The 16,782-nt window shown below is 34.7% G+C and overlaps 1 protein-coding gene across 2 annotated transcripts; it reads left to right on the top strand.

The window, feature by feature from the left end:
* Nucleotides 1-1,934: 1,934 nt before the first annotated feature.
* LOC144435313 (isocitrate dehydrogenase [NAD] subunit gamma, mitochondrial-like) lies at nucleotides 1,935-15,378 on the top strand. 2 transcript variants are annotated; one of them, XM_078123943.1, is made up of 10 exons: nucleotides 1,935-2,019; nucleotides 2,938-2,991; nucleotides 4,701-4,721; nucleotides 6,284-6,381; nucleotides 8,428-8,601; nucleotides 9,306-9,438; nucleotides 9,700-9,833; nucleotides 11,100-11,202; nucleotides 11,898-12,044; nucleotides 12,650-15,378. In XM_078123943.1, the coding sequence occupies exons 1-10, from the start codon at nucleotides 1,942-1,944 to the stop codon at nucleotides 12,896-12,898; spliced, it is 1,191 nt and encodes a 396-aa protein (XP_077980069.1). In that variant the 5' UTR covers nucleotides 1,935-1,941; the 3' UTR covers nucleotides 12,899-15,378. The 2 variants fall into 2 exon arrangements, with proteins under 2 accessions (XP_077980069.1, XP_077980139.1); XM_078124013.1 differs by lacking the exon at nucleotides 4,701-4,721.
* Nucleotides 15,379-16,782: the final 1,404 nt, after the last annotated feature.

A 16,782-nucleotide genomic window follows, 5' to 3' on the forward strand; every position in this document is an offset into this window, starting at 1 on the left:
TTGTAGTGCAAATAAATTTTCACAAATAAATGTACTGAAAGATTGTGTTATCTCTAACTTTTGTCCAGGAGTGATTCTTTGAAATACAATCACATTTTCAGAAGCGACTCAATCAATCAATGGATGGAGAGGGGGCCGGGGCAGATCTGGAGCAGAAACTGCTGCTCCCTTTTCCGATAAAGACGCTACATCCGGTATCCAGAAGTATAAAATAAAAAAAAACCAATATACTACTTACGGAAATTGAGTAAATAAAAGAATCCTTCATCAGATCTTAATCAGAGTGACAGATTGGGCCAAATATTATATATGTATATTTCTTAAAATCCCACCCCACAGAAATCAGGCCTAGCTTAAGCCGCCGACCCTAAACGTATTCAAAAAAGTTAGAATTTACTTCCATTTCCGTGTAAATTTTCTTGCCAAAGTATTCTTTATTAAATCAAGGCTTCCAAAGATGTAAGTTGAATTTATACTGCACTGTGTTCGGCTTCTTCACGTATTGAAATTGTCTTCGTTTACTTCTTTTATACCTCGCCACAGCGGGCGCACTTGAAATCAGGGGGGGGGGGGGTTCAAAGATAATTAAAAGTGCCACTTTTTACCTTGTTTTTCAAGATTAAAAAATCTAAACCTCCATAATATTTTGCATAAGACAATACTATTCCACCCTTTTTTTATTATAATAGGCGATAATTGTCAATACTTTAACGTGAATTCTGAATAATTGAAGGCAGTACCCTGTCCGGGCATTTTGTAGCATTTTGAGCGTTATGCGTAGACTTGCAACAGTCTTTGGGAGATTGTTTTCGGTCTCATGAATATTTTCTTATACTATATATGCCTTACTAGTATAGCCCCCTCAAGCGGTTGCAATTGGCTTTCGCGTTCACTCGACTGTTTCACAATCATTCACTCAAGGACATAGGGTATCATTTCTCATATATGAGATCACATGCACAGTAGTGTTTTATTTAATCCCTTTTATGCCTAAACAATTGTTTGGTTTCGGTTACCCGACCCCACCAAGTTTTCACTGCCGACCCTAAACTTTTTTTTAGGTATTCAAGAAAAAAAAATAATACTAGTAATAAAATCGAGAAAATTGTGAAGTTCGCAAGAAATAGTGGATGCTCAAACTGATACTAACCTAAAAAGACAAAATAAAACTATTATTCAATCTGTAAAAGCTGTACATCTGATCTGACGAAAAGAGACACACACTGCAGTAACACATGGACCACATGGAAAACATAACTACCTGAACTAGACACTAATATAAAATATATATATATATATATATATATATATATATATATATATATATATATATATATATATATATATATATATATATATATATATATATATATATATATATATATATATATATATATATATATATATATATATAAATGCATATGGAACTTATAAATCAGTCCGTATAAATAGCTGTTAAATTCTTCTTTCGCCAAGTAGAGTGCTCAATCACCTTGGAGAGATATTCATACATAAAAATGAAAGAAGACGAGTCTGATATTACATTATGGATTTACACTACTACCGTTTCACCAGAAGGGTCGTCAGGTGACAATGAAACGGTCCATTTCATATAAAATGTTTGATTCCGATTACGCTCAATTTTAGATTAGGTGTGGTATCTAAAATTGAGCGTAATCGGAACCAAACATTTTTAGGCCTTAAATTCGTTGGTAAAAGGAAAAAAAATCAAATAAACTGAGAAGTAAAAAACATGATAGATATGGATAGAGATGAAATCAGAAAAAAATTACTTTGGCGGGTAAAGCTTGTCACAATTAACAAATATTATAAGCTTAGGTACCCCACCAACAACACACCACACACGATTCATATATTGTATCAGAGCAACACGATATGAGATCGAAAACGAGGCTACAGCAGGCGAAGGGTTTTCCCAAGATGGCGGCCATGTCACTGACGTTCCGGCGTTCTCTCTGTAAATTACAAGGTTTCTATTCTCAAGGCGGTCTCTTGAAGGTAAGATTGTTTTGTGTAGAATATTAACATATGTAGAAAGTTTGTGTTTAATAATTGTTCAGTTAAAATGGGTCCGTAATTAAAAAAACGACGTCTAAAGTCGGTGGTCCTGAGAATCTCACAAGGTGCAGTTAAAATACAGCATAGCAGACGATAATTTAGGCAAAGTCAAACTGTCATGAGAGATCACATCATACACAGGCCGTAAAGTCTAATACCACGGATCACTCATTTGATGGAAAGCCCCACTAAAATTGTATTTCAAATTCTCCCATATCTTATATACAACAATGTGTGACCATACGTTCATGACACATGTACGCTGCTGCACACAAGTTCCGTTACGCAAAAATCACCGGCCAACTAGAAAGGGTCATTGAACTTTGTGTTGTATAGTATTCGATCATGTCGAAGGTCTGTTATATTCATATTTGCTATGACGACCAATCACCCACTATGTTAATTAAGTTTGTATTCTATGCCTCACAAGTGCAACTATAAACTCAATAACACTTTTAAGTTTAACAAACCAACCTGCATCAATAAGATGATGAGTAAACATAGCAAACCATGACTTTATATAGGGTAACGCATTATTTGAATCGAAGACTGAGTTAAAAAAGACAAATTTTAAGTGTTATGTTTCTGATTACAAACCTTTCAAAAATGAGCTTAAGGTTGGATCGATATCAGTTTTTTGTTATTTGTATTTGTATCTGTGGGGGTTCTGACATGGGTATGGTACAAATATTTTTGAATTTCTGTTTCGATGTATTTTTCTCAATCTACATAAACAAGTTTAAAGTGTTGGCATGGAAAAGTTATGTGGGGCTGTACAGTTGAAGTCATTTTTTTTGCCAAATCCCAAAATAGTTTTCAAATTATCAAGTCATAATCATAAACTTTCCCCCTATTCAGGTGTTGGCTCCCATAACAGTGACAGGAAGACCAGAGAGAAATTACACAGCTGTGGTAAGAGATTAGTGTGTGTGTGTGTGTGTGTGTGTGTGTGTGTGTGTGTGTGTGTGTGTGTGTGTGTGTGTGTGTGTGTGTGCACGCGTGTGCATGTGTGCGTGTGTGCCTGTCTGTCACTGTCTGCATGTATTTGTGTCTGTGTCTGTGTCTGTGTCTGTGTCTGTGCTTGGAAACATGCAAGTACAATGTCACTGGATGTGTACAACTTGTGCATGTATGTATGTGACAACAATTATAACAGAATGGGAATGCCTTATTGAGTTACCCATACTTCCCATGGATGTGGTAATGTTGTTATGGTTGTGTACCCTATTAATAACATTGTTTATTTAGTATACACACATGTAGAGTACATAATATTATCATGCTATGTTATTTACAAGTGATATATTTTATCCTCACATTTATTTGAGATGTTTTTGTTGTCAAATTTTCCCCAACATTGATTTAACTATTTTTTTTCAACCATTCACCTCTCTAATACTAGTATGTAGTTATATAATCGTGTAATTTTTTCAAGATAGGATTAACACACAAATGTAGTATCTTAAATCAGCAATATCAAATAGAGTGCATTACTTAATTGGCACTTTCAAAAAGAGGGTAATTTATTACACTCATTTACCTTTGGTCTCATCTTGTGTAACAGTATTGCCTCTGCTCCTTTTCAAGTTAAATCCAACAACTTGCAAGCACCGTTTTTTACCAGTATTCTTCATTCAAACCTCAAGTTTCTGAATAAACCTCTATAATCTTTGCCAAAAGACTGATCAAGAAAGAAATATTAATATATATCTTATCTATATCTATATATCCTTTTGGACACATTTTGATATTAGAACCTCATAATATATAATTTGTCTGACCTTTCCAAATTACTGTAATATTATCAATATTAATGCAGATATGATTTCCTAGTTTTCATTGTAACAATTTGTATATTGTATAACCATGTAGCTGCCAAAATGTGAAGGCTTTACTAGATGTCTAGACTAACAGATAAGAGTAATAGAATGTACTTGATGCATTCTTGTAAAATTCCTATTTGTAATACTATATGACTAGAAAACGACCTACTTCTTAAGTTATATATTTGCAATTATGATATCGGTTAGACCTGTTTTAAAACACATGATTATTCTTTGTACTTAAATAGGAATTGGAAATAAAATAACTGACGATGATAAATCTGAAGATAGGTCATACGCTATTTATTGTTATGAAGGGCTGCAACCTGTTTAGTTTCAGGGGGCCAAGTATTCATAAATGTCACAGTAAATGAATTAAAGCTGGAATCTTAACTAAGCAGTATCTGTTGTTCTGTCATCCTTCTGTGTTTTATATGAATTTCTTTGTCATGAAACATATTCATCATGATACATAACATACATTTCTGGTGACAATATTGCAAACAGTTATTTTTTGTATAATATCACTGTCATAACAATGTAATATACATTCAAAACTTTGTATAATATAATAGCAATCATTCATATAACACTATGACCATGAGGTGAAAATGTTTCAATTAAGAATTCATGGCAGGAATATGCTTTCTCTGATCAGTATTCTTTAAATATGTCAAATTCGTTTGGGTTATTATGATATCCCAGTGCCATTTCGCATCTGCATCTTACATCTGCATTTAGTTTATATGCTTTCCTTTGTTCATGTCTTTGTTTGCATGTCTCCTTTTCTCATCTTAGGATCACGCATATAAGGGGATGGTAAGTGGGATTTGGAGCAGCTTCTGTGATATTTACTACCTGTACTAGACAGACCCTTTAATATTCATACAATATTGTACAATGTATGATGATGTAGAATAGGTTGCTAGGTACAGTATACTAGCTAGGGTTGAGACAGATGGTAAGGTTGGTAAGATTGTTACTAATGATTATTAAAAATGCATGGTTGTTATGTAGTGAATTAGGACTTTGAGCTGTCAAGTTTTGGTTCCATGTTTTGCCATCAGCTAGCCCAATCTTACCCTCCTAATGTTACCGATATATTAAAACACAGTTACTAAACTCAAATTTGATCAGCTAACCATAGCTTTGCCCTCATAATGCCATTGTCCTTTGGTGATTATATCCAATCATGTATTTGGCATGTCAATGGCATGTTACTGGCACATGAAAAATTAAAATTGACACTTTGGTTGAAGAAAATTTATTGATCTATTTATCACAGATGTCAAGAATTGGTGAATATACACACATGTATTAACATTTCCAAAAAAAAACGTATGGTAGAAGAGCTTTTTTTTGAATATCTGACATGAAATACTTTCTAAATACTTTGTGTTCATGATCTCATTATGTACATGTTCAGTATTGCGAAGGAAGAGTGTAGTTTGGTGAGAGTATCATGTGAATCCAAAATTTTACATTAACATGCCATTTTACACGACAACTTTGAAATTGCAAAGTCAGCTCCAGTACTCAATTCAGCCACTAGTACTAAGGCCATGTAACATTGACACAATTATAATGTTCATTTAGGACTAGACGCATGGAACCAAGGCTTGAATCTATTTTCTGTTCTCCAAAGTCTTTTTCCGCCTGAAATTTGATGTGATTTTCCCCATACATTGTTCCTTAGGAAAATCTAAATCTGTTTATGTTGGTGTATGTAGTTGAACCTCATTCATGTTGGTAGTACTCATTAGTAGAGTAATGACTTATTTATGTTGTTTTAGGAAATGTTTTCTCTTGTGTTTGGACTAAATACATCAGCACTTTTGATCTAGCCACTCTGTTTTCAATTCTTTGTTTTCTAGCCTCTGTGGTTTTTTGCTTTGCATGATTGTTTTTTTTGCTAAATTTACTTTTACTTTTGATCCAACTTTCTTATTCTGGTTCTCATAAGCTGTCAACATATGATATACAGTAATAATAGTTTCTTTATTTTTCACCGAGTTCTCACCCATTTCATTTACAGGTTGACAACCAGACCTTTGCAATTATTTGTAGCATCTTTTGTTACTATTGTAAATGCTACATTGTAGGATGTATATTATTTGCACCTCTCTATACTCCATTGACTTGAGAAACCAGTACAATCTAGCACTAATACTAGTAAAAGTCCATGGTCAGCGACTTGGAAATGGTGCCTTCAATACAAGAAATAAAAGGATAATATTGTTCAGCTGATTACTTAATAAAGCTTCTATTACACTCACCAACACTGCAGCAATCATTGTTTGCACACTGAAGACTTTATTATGATACAATAAATCTTATAAGCAATGTTTTAATGCCAAATAACTTCCATTAATTTTCTAAAGCCCCCTCCAGCTCAGTATGGTGGTAGACATACAGTAACACTGATACCAGGAGATGGTATTGGGCCAGAACTTATGATTCACATCAAAGACATATTTAGGTAAGGGCTTTGTCAATTTTTCTCATAATGTAATGTGGTTGATCTTAATATGTATAATTTAGAGATTATCCAGATATGTGAAAGATACTGGTGATTGTGAGATTGGTGTCTATGTTGTCTGCAGTATCCTTAAATACATTCATCATGTCGGTAAAACATAGTAATAATTAATTATTGTACCATCAGTGTTTTTGCTAAGGTTTGGGAACCCCGGTAACAGAAAGGGGGAAAGAGGTAAAACTGGTAGTGCTTCCCATGCAATGTTTCATAGTTTAGGTGGGGAACCCCGGTAAAATGATGTGGGAACCCCGGTAGATTTTACCTACTTACCGCCCTTAAATAAAACACTGACCATGATCAAGGGTACTGATTACTTACGAGTAACATTTTACCTGTTCAGGTCACCTGCAATAGTCTTGAAACAGATGTATTCCCAAGGCTTCTATAGACAAATGCCAAAGGTCAAAGGTCATATAGTATTAGCCCTATGAAATATCCTTTAGCAGAACATGGATATCTGAACAATGATTCTGGTAAATGGGCAATTTATAGAGTATATAGTTGTTGGGAATATCCAATTTTCACATCCTGATATAATGTTGAAATACAGGAAATCAGTGCACACCCTCTAGTGGTAGTTTGTGAAAATGATAATAACTTGCACCGATATAATAAGAAATAGAGTGACACAAAATTGCATGTCACAAGAAATTGCTGTCATCATGTGCACACTGAATTGTGTTCAAAAGCCTACTAAACAGAACAATTAGGTAGTCAGAAGTTGGGTCTATATCTTCATTGAAGACTTGTCATTTCTACCATTATGTAATATGTTTCCCCATCAACAGTCATCTTTGAATTTGATTCAGGTGACAAATTTATATGTTTATATGAAGTAATCTTATGATATAACAGACACATTGAAATATATTCCCCCAGAAATTTGAAATGAAATGAAACTGAAAAAAGAAAAATGACATGTGTAGGACTCTAAACCATGTATAGGAAATATCAAAAGACAATAACATGTATAAACCTGATATGAAGGGGTTTTGTGGTTGTCTAGAATACTTTGTAAATATCCAAGACAGATTATCACATGCACAGTTAGGTGAAAAAACACTCATTGTGTGTTTCCAATATGGCCTCAGAAAGTAGGGTAGGTAGGTAGGTCAGGGATTTTGCTTTTGTTTTATTGTATCTTCTTAATTGTTCTCATATTTGAAAAATATTGCCAAGACCCAAAAACAAACAAAATGTTGGTCAGAATACCCTTGTGGCAGTTTGAGGAAATTTGTACAGATGTCACTGGGGAAAGAAAACAGATGTGTATGAAGGTCAAGCAAAGAATTTCTTATCTTTTAGTTTAAAATGTTTTTAAAAATGTTTAGGGTTTGAGGCTTAAACTAGGGTTGGTTGGGTTATCAGAAACACATAATTTATTTATTTGGCCTTAGTTGTGGCTGGCATACAGCTTATGTACAAACCTATGGGTAATATACTGCTACAGAAAATATCAGCAAACTAAGGGATGATTGAACAATGTCGCACAAGCTCAATTAACGAACATCGTTCATTTATGGCAAAAGCCCCTCCCCTATATATATGAACATTCACAAATGAGACATCACTTGTTTATATATGATGCAAACCGTGCTGAAAATTCTAGCAGTCACACCACTTTGATTGATGCAGTGTAAAAACATTATCGCAATCATGAAGTTCCAACCTTATGAATTGTTTACTGAGATGATGGTGAACACATCAAAATACAACCGTAAACCCAACACTGTGTATCTCACATTAGAAGTAAATTTTTATCACCTTATCAACATCTCAGTAGTAAATACAGAAGCTTCTATCATTGAAGGTATGAAAGTTTTCAAAACTTGGTTAGAAGTGCGAAAATGAAGTTCAGCAATCGTATTAATGCCAGACCCCCTCCCTCCCTAAATGAACAAAGTTCGCTTGTTGAGCTTGTGTGACATTGTGTGATTAAGATAGACACAAATACTGACCTATACACGATTGATTTATCAAAAAAAGGCATGCTGGTGTTCCTGTGGACTTTGAAGAAGTGAATCTAAGCAATGATCCAAACAGTGATGATATTGATGATGTAATAACAGCTGTCAAGAGAAATGGCGTGGCTTTAAAAGGAAATGTTGAAACTATTCTTGATGACCGGGCTCCTGCAAAAACCAAGAATGTCAAACTCAGGTAAAGACTTGTACTTGAACCATTAATGTTGGATTTAAGGTCACAAAACAAATTTCATGGGATGTTGCAGATGGCTGTGTACTTTCAATTTAAATTTTGTTAAGCATAGCTGCATGATTTACTATGACTTCGTGTGTTGTGTATGAGAGCGAGCCATATCAGTTTATCATAATGGTGATAATCATTTTCAGTGAAAACCTTTTCTTCTCGCAATTTCATACCGTAAGGGACACATACATACATTTGACTTTAACCGAAGTTTTGAACAACCACCTGTCAAGCATAGTACTTATATATATATTCTTCTAAATGAATGATATTCAACAGAAATGAATGCACTGCATGTTCTACTACTTGACTAGACTCTTGTCAAAGAGTTGAGGAATTTTCAAAGCATAGAATAATATTATAAAAGCATGACTTTCCTTTCAAATTGGTGGAAACTGATATTGATCAAGTACTGAACCAGGGTAGTGTACATTGTCTCCCTTCACTCTGTTAAAATTTATTTTGAGAACAAAATAACTGTTTAATGAGCATGAAAGCAAATTGTTCAAATTCTTTGTATTATGCAAGTGTGAATGCACATGCAGGTATGCCATCATTGTAACCAACTTTGTATAATATGATATAAAGCTTGTCTTTAGTTTGATACTTGGCAAATTTCAGATCATTATTCTCTCTCTTTCTTTTTAAAATTGCAGGACCGAACTCGATTTGTTTGCAAATGTACTGAGGTGTGTTAGTTTACCAGGTGTCAAAACAAGACATCAAGGCATTGATATTGTCATTATCAGAGAAAACACAGAAGGGGAGTATAGTAGTCTTGAACATGAAGTAAGTGTACATGTTTGATATATAATAGTGTAATGTAAAAACTGTTTGCTACGTCGATACATGTACTGTGAACAAAGAAGGTCAGATGGGATTTAACATTGCAAGGAGATTATTACTCTTGTCATTGTAGTTTTTATTGGATAGTTAATGATTGAAAGGAGCAGCTCAGGAACTAAAAAATGTAAACAAAATATTGAATGAAGGTTGAAGTGTATGATTTCTCACTCCTTTATCATTTATCATTTCTCTTGGCTCATTCAGAATGTAAAAGGTGTCGTGGAAAGTCTGAAGATTATCACATCTGAGAGATCAAAGAGAATAGCCAAGTTTGCCTTTGAGTATGCTGTAGAACATAAAAGGAAGAAGGTGACGGCCATACACAAGGCAAACATCATGTGAGTTTTTGTTTAAAAATCTAGAGACGTGGATGATGTTTAAAGTTTTAAGATGCTCAGTAGTAGAATGAAAGAAGTCGTTTCTTTTGAACATAACGATTGTTTAAAGGAATATATAATGAAGAATGAAATGCAGATTTGTTAACGTACCACATTAACTAAAGTATAGGTTGTAATATAGACAGTTGATCGGGATGCCCTCAAACTTTTCTTCCTATGAAAATGGCAGCATAGTTGGTAACTATATATGGAATCAATAACTCTGATTTACAAATGCAAATTGCTTTATGTAAGTTCAGATACATCAAAGGGAGATATATTTTAAAGATAAAGCTACAACATGTACTTTATTAGTCCCCGCCGGACAAAGTACGGGACGGGGACTTATGGATTGTGTTCCGTCTGTCCGTGCGTCCGTCCAGAGCCGTTTCTTGGAGATGCCTGGGCCGATTTTTTTCAAACTTGGTACAGGGGCAACATACAATGCCATACATATGCACGTCAATTTGTTTCATGATACGATCCAATATGTTTGCCTAGCAGCCATTTTGTTTGCAAATTTTCCCTGTCTAAAGCCATAACTCAGACATGCTTGAACAGATCTCATTCAAAGTTGGTATTAGGACAGTATTTTATGACATACATGTGCATATTCATTGTTGTCGTGATACGATCCAATATGGCAACCTGGCAGCCATTTTGTTTGTGAATATTCCATGTCCAAAGCCATAACTCAGACATGCTTGAACAGATCTCATTCAAAGTTGGTATTAGGACAGTGTTCTGTGACATACATGTGCATATCCATTTTCATCGTGATACGATCCAATATGGCTGCCTGGCAGCCATTTTGTTTGCGAATTTTCCATGTCCTAAGCCATTACTCAGACATGCTTGAACAGGTCCCCCCCCCCCCCATACCCGACCCATCCTTTATTGTTGAATGGATTATTCCATCAGGTGATCTTGAAGAGTAGGGATGTCCCATGTCCAACAAGGAGATACAACATGAGTAGGCATGTTCCATGTCCAACGAGCAGACACAACATATCTAAGTCTGTTTTATTTAGGTTCACAAATGTTGTTGCATGATCAGAGTAGTGATATCAAGAAAATGACAACATAAACTGCCAGTTCCTTAAAATCCAATCATAGCGGGGACTATGTCATTCTCAATGACTTGTTTTGTATAAAAATAGATCACATGAAGACACATAAAACAACATATAAATAGTGTTAATTGTTATAATGTTATTGTCTTGGCAGGAAACTTGCAGATGGTTTATTTTTACAGTGTTGTCGTGAAGTGGCCAAAGACTATCCGGATATTGAATTCGGTGATATGATTATTGATAATTGCAGTATGCAGGTTAGTTTATAATCTTAATATGATTTATATGACTTAATTTTGATAAATGAAACGACTCCATCCATCATGTTAAAAATGATATTGGTAGCTATTTAACAAAGAGATATGAACATGTCAGTGTGTGGTTCAGTAGGTACCTCTTCATCAAAGACCATTTTAAATGTCTTGTAATCACTAATAGACCACTGACTTGTGACTAAAGGTTTCTGCTCAAGGATGAATATAAATTATAATTAGAGCTATTCAGACTAGACACTTCGTATGTTTTTGTATATTAACATATTTCATACACTATGATCATTATGGATTATTTCAACATAAAGTTTTAAAATTACACTCAAACTCTTCAGTTTAGAGATGCAACATGTCGCCTTTCACAACTTTGTATAGAAAACTCATGACGGATGGATGGACGGATGGACAGACAGAGACACAGACAGACAGACAGACATACTGACAGATAGATACATGAAATATACAAGATCATATTTTGTATAGTCATAAAGTGATGTTAAATTTCTTATCCGTGAAATGTAAAAGTACACATTTCTCTTGGGATGCCACACAAAAAACACTTTTCCAAAAGCACTTGCAATCCAAACGCATTCATAAATGTATGAAGGAAACCAACCATCTCAATCAGACAACTGAGAGTCTAATTTGTAACTGTAATGATGTCTTTATGGACTTTGTAGATGGTGTCCAGACCCCAGCAGTTTGATGTGATGGTAATGCCAAACCTGTATGGTAACATTGTCAGTAATATTGGTGCAGGACTTGTAGGTGGTCCTGGTCTTGTTCCTGGTGAAAATATTGGCAAAGACTATGCCATCTTTGAAGCTGTGAGTACTGTATCGATCACTGTAATATTCCCACTCAAGATTAATAAATTTTTGCTGGTTCATAATAAATCAAGTTGTAGCCATCTCTATTGGCAAGGATAGTTCTTCTTCTTGGTGGCAAGGGTATGTTTATCATCTTCAGATTTGAAAAAGTATGAATTCAAAGAAAAGTATTAAATGACTTGGCTATGTGCAGGAATTCAGAAGACAATAACTATTTCATGTCAGGGTAATACACTTCCTCTATTTAAGGCAAAATGCAAAGGGTGTATTTTACTCAATGTTGGTATGCCTATCCATTTTAATGCTATTCTAAAACAACCCAAGAACAAATTACCATCATGTAAATGTTCATCATTTTATGTTAGCAAAAGAATCGCTCAGTCTTTAACAGAACTTGTATGTGTGTGAAAATGATGAAACAAACATTGTTTCCATGTATGAATTTTAACTAGTTGCATAAAAATACAATCTAATCAGTAATGCCTAAAATGACGTGACTGTGAAAATATGAACATGGAGTTTTTACACCTACTATACATGTTGCATTTCGATATTAATACAGAACCAAAAGACAATACAGTACCTTCATGTTTATTTTACAGGCAACTAGAAACACTGGTAAAAGTATAGCTGGTAAGAACATAGCTAACCCAACTGCCATGCTGTTGGCAAGTACGTTGATGTTAGATCATCTAGACCTGTCCAAGAAAGCCAAGACTATCAGAGCAGCTATATTGAAGACTATGAGTGAAGACCGGATCCACACACCAGATCTTGGTGGACAGGCCAGTACAACTGATGTGGTTCATAATATCCTGAAGGAGATCAAAGATAATAATATATTTGTTTAAACTTCAGGTCGCAATGGAGTACTTTTTCCAGCCCAGGGTACTTATTGAGATAGTACAAAATCTTGAATTCACACTCCTGTTTGATTACTAACAAATAAGGCCATGGTGTTGTTGCAAAATACTGTAAAACATGCCTTTTCTTGAGCATTTCTGAGAAATATTGTAATACACATTTCCTTGGGCACTTCTTTAATGTGTTTACTAAAAAGCGAATGGTTTTCAGTTCTAAATCTCACATATATTTTGGTAATCACAATAATAGGCTTAACTTGAGTCTCTACATTATCACATGGTGTGACATCGGACATAGGAATTTCTTCCTTCTTTATCCAGGGTATAAAATCATCTTCACAATGCTTGCGTTTCTATGTTTGCGTTTTTTTTCATAGCGTAATTTGTACACATATTTATTACAACAAGCCACACACTCTAGATGTATAATTTTTATATTTTATACATCTTGTGCTCATTTCCAGAGTATATTGTAATTTATTTTAATTGATATTTGTATAGGAAATACAGCGAGGCATATCAGCACCGAGCTGTATTTCCTGCTTATACCGCAATTCCGTTTACAATTACCCCATGCCACAGTAGAATTTACAATGACGAGTTCAGAAATTCATTGTTGTCTTTCTAAAGGTTATAGACATGCATACTAACACTGGCACAGTAGGCGATGTCGCTGTCTCAGTCATCAACTTGGCAATGTTTTGATAACTGACCAAGTCAGACAGGTCTCTAAGGACATCCACTAAGGGGAAGTCTATTTTAAGGTTGCGATCGTACAAACCCCTGATTTCTTACTGTCGGTGTGGAAAACAAAGAGTTTTAGCCAATGGAAAAGGGACAAGTCTTTCAAATTACTTTTCATAAACCTACTATATGAATATAAAGTGGAAAACAAAATATTGCAACAACAAAATGTGTATGAAAATACGTCATTTTCATTTCATAAGTTTAACAACAGTAGATAAAGTAAAGACAGCAGCAATACATATTTAGGGCATAGACTGTGATAAAAGAAAATTTCAACACAACTTATGTCTTAGATTTTCCTCATCTCCATATCGGGTTATCAATATTGGAGTCACTTTACGACTTGTATGACCTCTCAAACCACCTGTTACATTCTTGCTCATGCGGCCATACTTCCCTGTGGAATATAACCCGAAAAATCAAACTAATCTATGCTCAGACACCGATGTTCATCTCCACTACTGAGGATGAATGCTTAAGCAAAACGCCGCTTGGCTAAGGCCAGCACTTGTGTCCATACTCATATTCCTGACTATTCCTGACTGTGACCATAATATTGGTGACACACGTGACACAAAGGTCAGCGACATATAGACGTTTACACAACCAGGTTCTAATAACATAACACTCAAGTCCTGAGGGATTCCTAACTCTCCACTGGTAGACTTGACAAGTATTGCTGTGTTTCCCTACATCAGTAATTTCAGATTGTATTTGAGGATGGACACGGCTAATATACAGAAACAATTTCACATTTCTTATCCAATGTGTTTAGCTTGTCAGTTGGTGGTGGTTGCTATAGGTACTGCGGTATAACATGCAATAGATATATTTTAGTGTCTGTTATTACTGTATACATGTATCAAGTGTTACATTTTGCAATATATTGGTGCTAATGAAAATCCATGAAATTCCAATAGAAATGGAAATTCAATGTATTCACCCTATCAGACTGTCAGTTTCTATAAGGACATAAACTAACTTGAACATGGATCTGAAGAAAGCCTACTACTTCGAAGTTTTATGACTAACAAGTATCGCAGTCACCAAAATGTAGTTTGTTTAGTGATACGATTGTTGTGTGTGTGTTTCCTCCACTCAGAAAGGACGAATTCCTAAAGCTGTATTTCTCTCCGAGTTCATGAAGTTTGATTTCTGAAATCACTTTCTTATGTTCTAAGTGAATTCTATTTACAGACAACATAAGGCAATTTTATATATCTAGTTACTTAACTCCATGTCATTTTCTGCAAAAAACATCAACTCATCTGGTCGTGTTTGTTCAAACTGTGATTGTCATAACCACGTGTTTAATACAGCAGATATGACTTCCATGTACTATCACTAATTAGACATACTTTATAGAATACTCAGTCAACAGGACGAGGAAGATGCAAACCATAACAGCCTGAGTTTAATAGACTTCGTTATCACCACATCTCACTGACGTTTAATTATTTAACCCTTCGCAGTTGACAAGAATATTAAAATGAAAAAAATAGCCGGATAAAATGTAGGATCACATTTAAATTATGCAATTACAAGTTCTGATTGCTTTGAGATAGATGGTCATTTGTACAGATGTTGTATATAAGAATTACTTGTAATGCCAGTGTCCTATAGAGACTGTCTTGACATGCTCCAATGTTAACAAGGAGTTACAGTTATTGTTTGTAAGTTATTGGTTTGTTATGTATTCAAATAAATACTTATAATGTTAATTATCACAAAGTAATGTTCGACCTTATTTGCCATAATTGTATTATAGACATAGAGAAGTATGTGTGTGTGTGTGTGTGTGTGTGTGTGTGTGTGTGTGTGTGTGTGTGTGTGCTCTCGTCCTGGGTAATCATTTCATTCTGTATGCCAAGTAGTTGTGTATATGTGAATATAGTATGACATGCGCCCTCAGTGTACACATCAAAACTACTTTTCGTTTGTGACAATGTAACAGACAATCACTTCGCAGGTTTTCAAACAGAATGTGTTCCGCCAAATCTTGGAAATCAGGGATGATCGTGCCTTAGATATTTAATATTTGACTTCACTGTGTCACAGAACACGATCTGACCACAGGTACACGAAATACATCACGTCTGGTCATTCAGGAAGTAATTCTGTTAAATATTATTTGCAATAAAACAATAAACCGTACGTCTATAACACACTGTTCACTTACTTATTACATGCAAGGATTGCACTGTATAAGAATATTAGATTAGACTAGACTAGATTAGATTAGATTAGATTAGATTAGATTACCCACTGACCAAACACTAACACCTTTTAAGTTCTGTTAGTTTGATGAGTGAATTTGGAGTTGTTGTACTCTCAAAATTAATCATAACATTGTGTGACATGGAATCTACAAAAAATAATCATCAACCATGAATTGTTGATAACTTATGTAATGATTTTCGCACATTTGCCAACGTACAGACATTTATTAAGATAGTGAAGCCTCGCTGGATGACTAGGTTTTTTTCCCATTTGCGCTGACGCAAGACAATAAAAAAATACACACCTCTGTGGCTGAACATGGAAATATCTGCCACTGATGGCAATAAAACGACCCTATAGTCTCATGTAGATATGAAGATGTCGTTGTCAAAACAAACATCCTTTTATAAAAAGTCAAATGCATAGTATTCTTCACAATCTTCACATTTCTTCAATGAACCTAAAGTCATCCAGACTATTGAAAGTATGAATGTGAACTCAGACCGGCAAACAATGAATGGACAGCCTCACCACTACATACACACTCTGAAATTGTCGTTTTCAGCTTTAAGTTTCTTTTCAATCACCCATTACATCATTTTAGCGTATTTCCATGCGAAACAAATAAGATAAGTCATCGTTGTTGAAACGACAACCTTACAAGTGTTGAAGTATTCTCTTTCCAATATCCGTTCCTTTCGATCATTCACACACGTGTGATCAATTTACAAGATTTGGTCGACAGAAGAAATGACCCAATCAAGTGTAATTATGTGTCAAATATGAGTTATCATCTACATGTGATATGGACAGTGAAACTGTGTCAGGTCAAGGTTATGAATGCCAAAACTCATTATGTGTAATATCTCAAAATTGAAACAGGGTGTGAATTATAAAAATCGTCA

Source organism: Glandiceps talaboti, chromosome 1 (assembly GCF_964340395.1).
Source record: "Glandiceps talaboti chromosome 1, keGlaTala1.1, whole genome shotgun sequence".
Taxonomy (NCBI): Eukaryota; Metazoa; Hemichordata; class Enteropneusta; family Spengelidae; genus Glandiceps; species Glandiceps talaboti.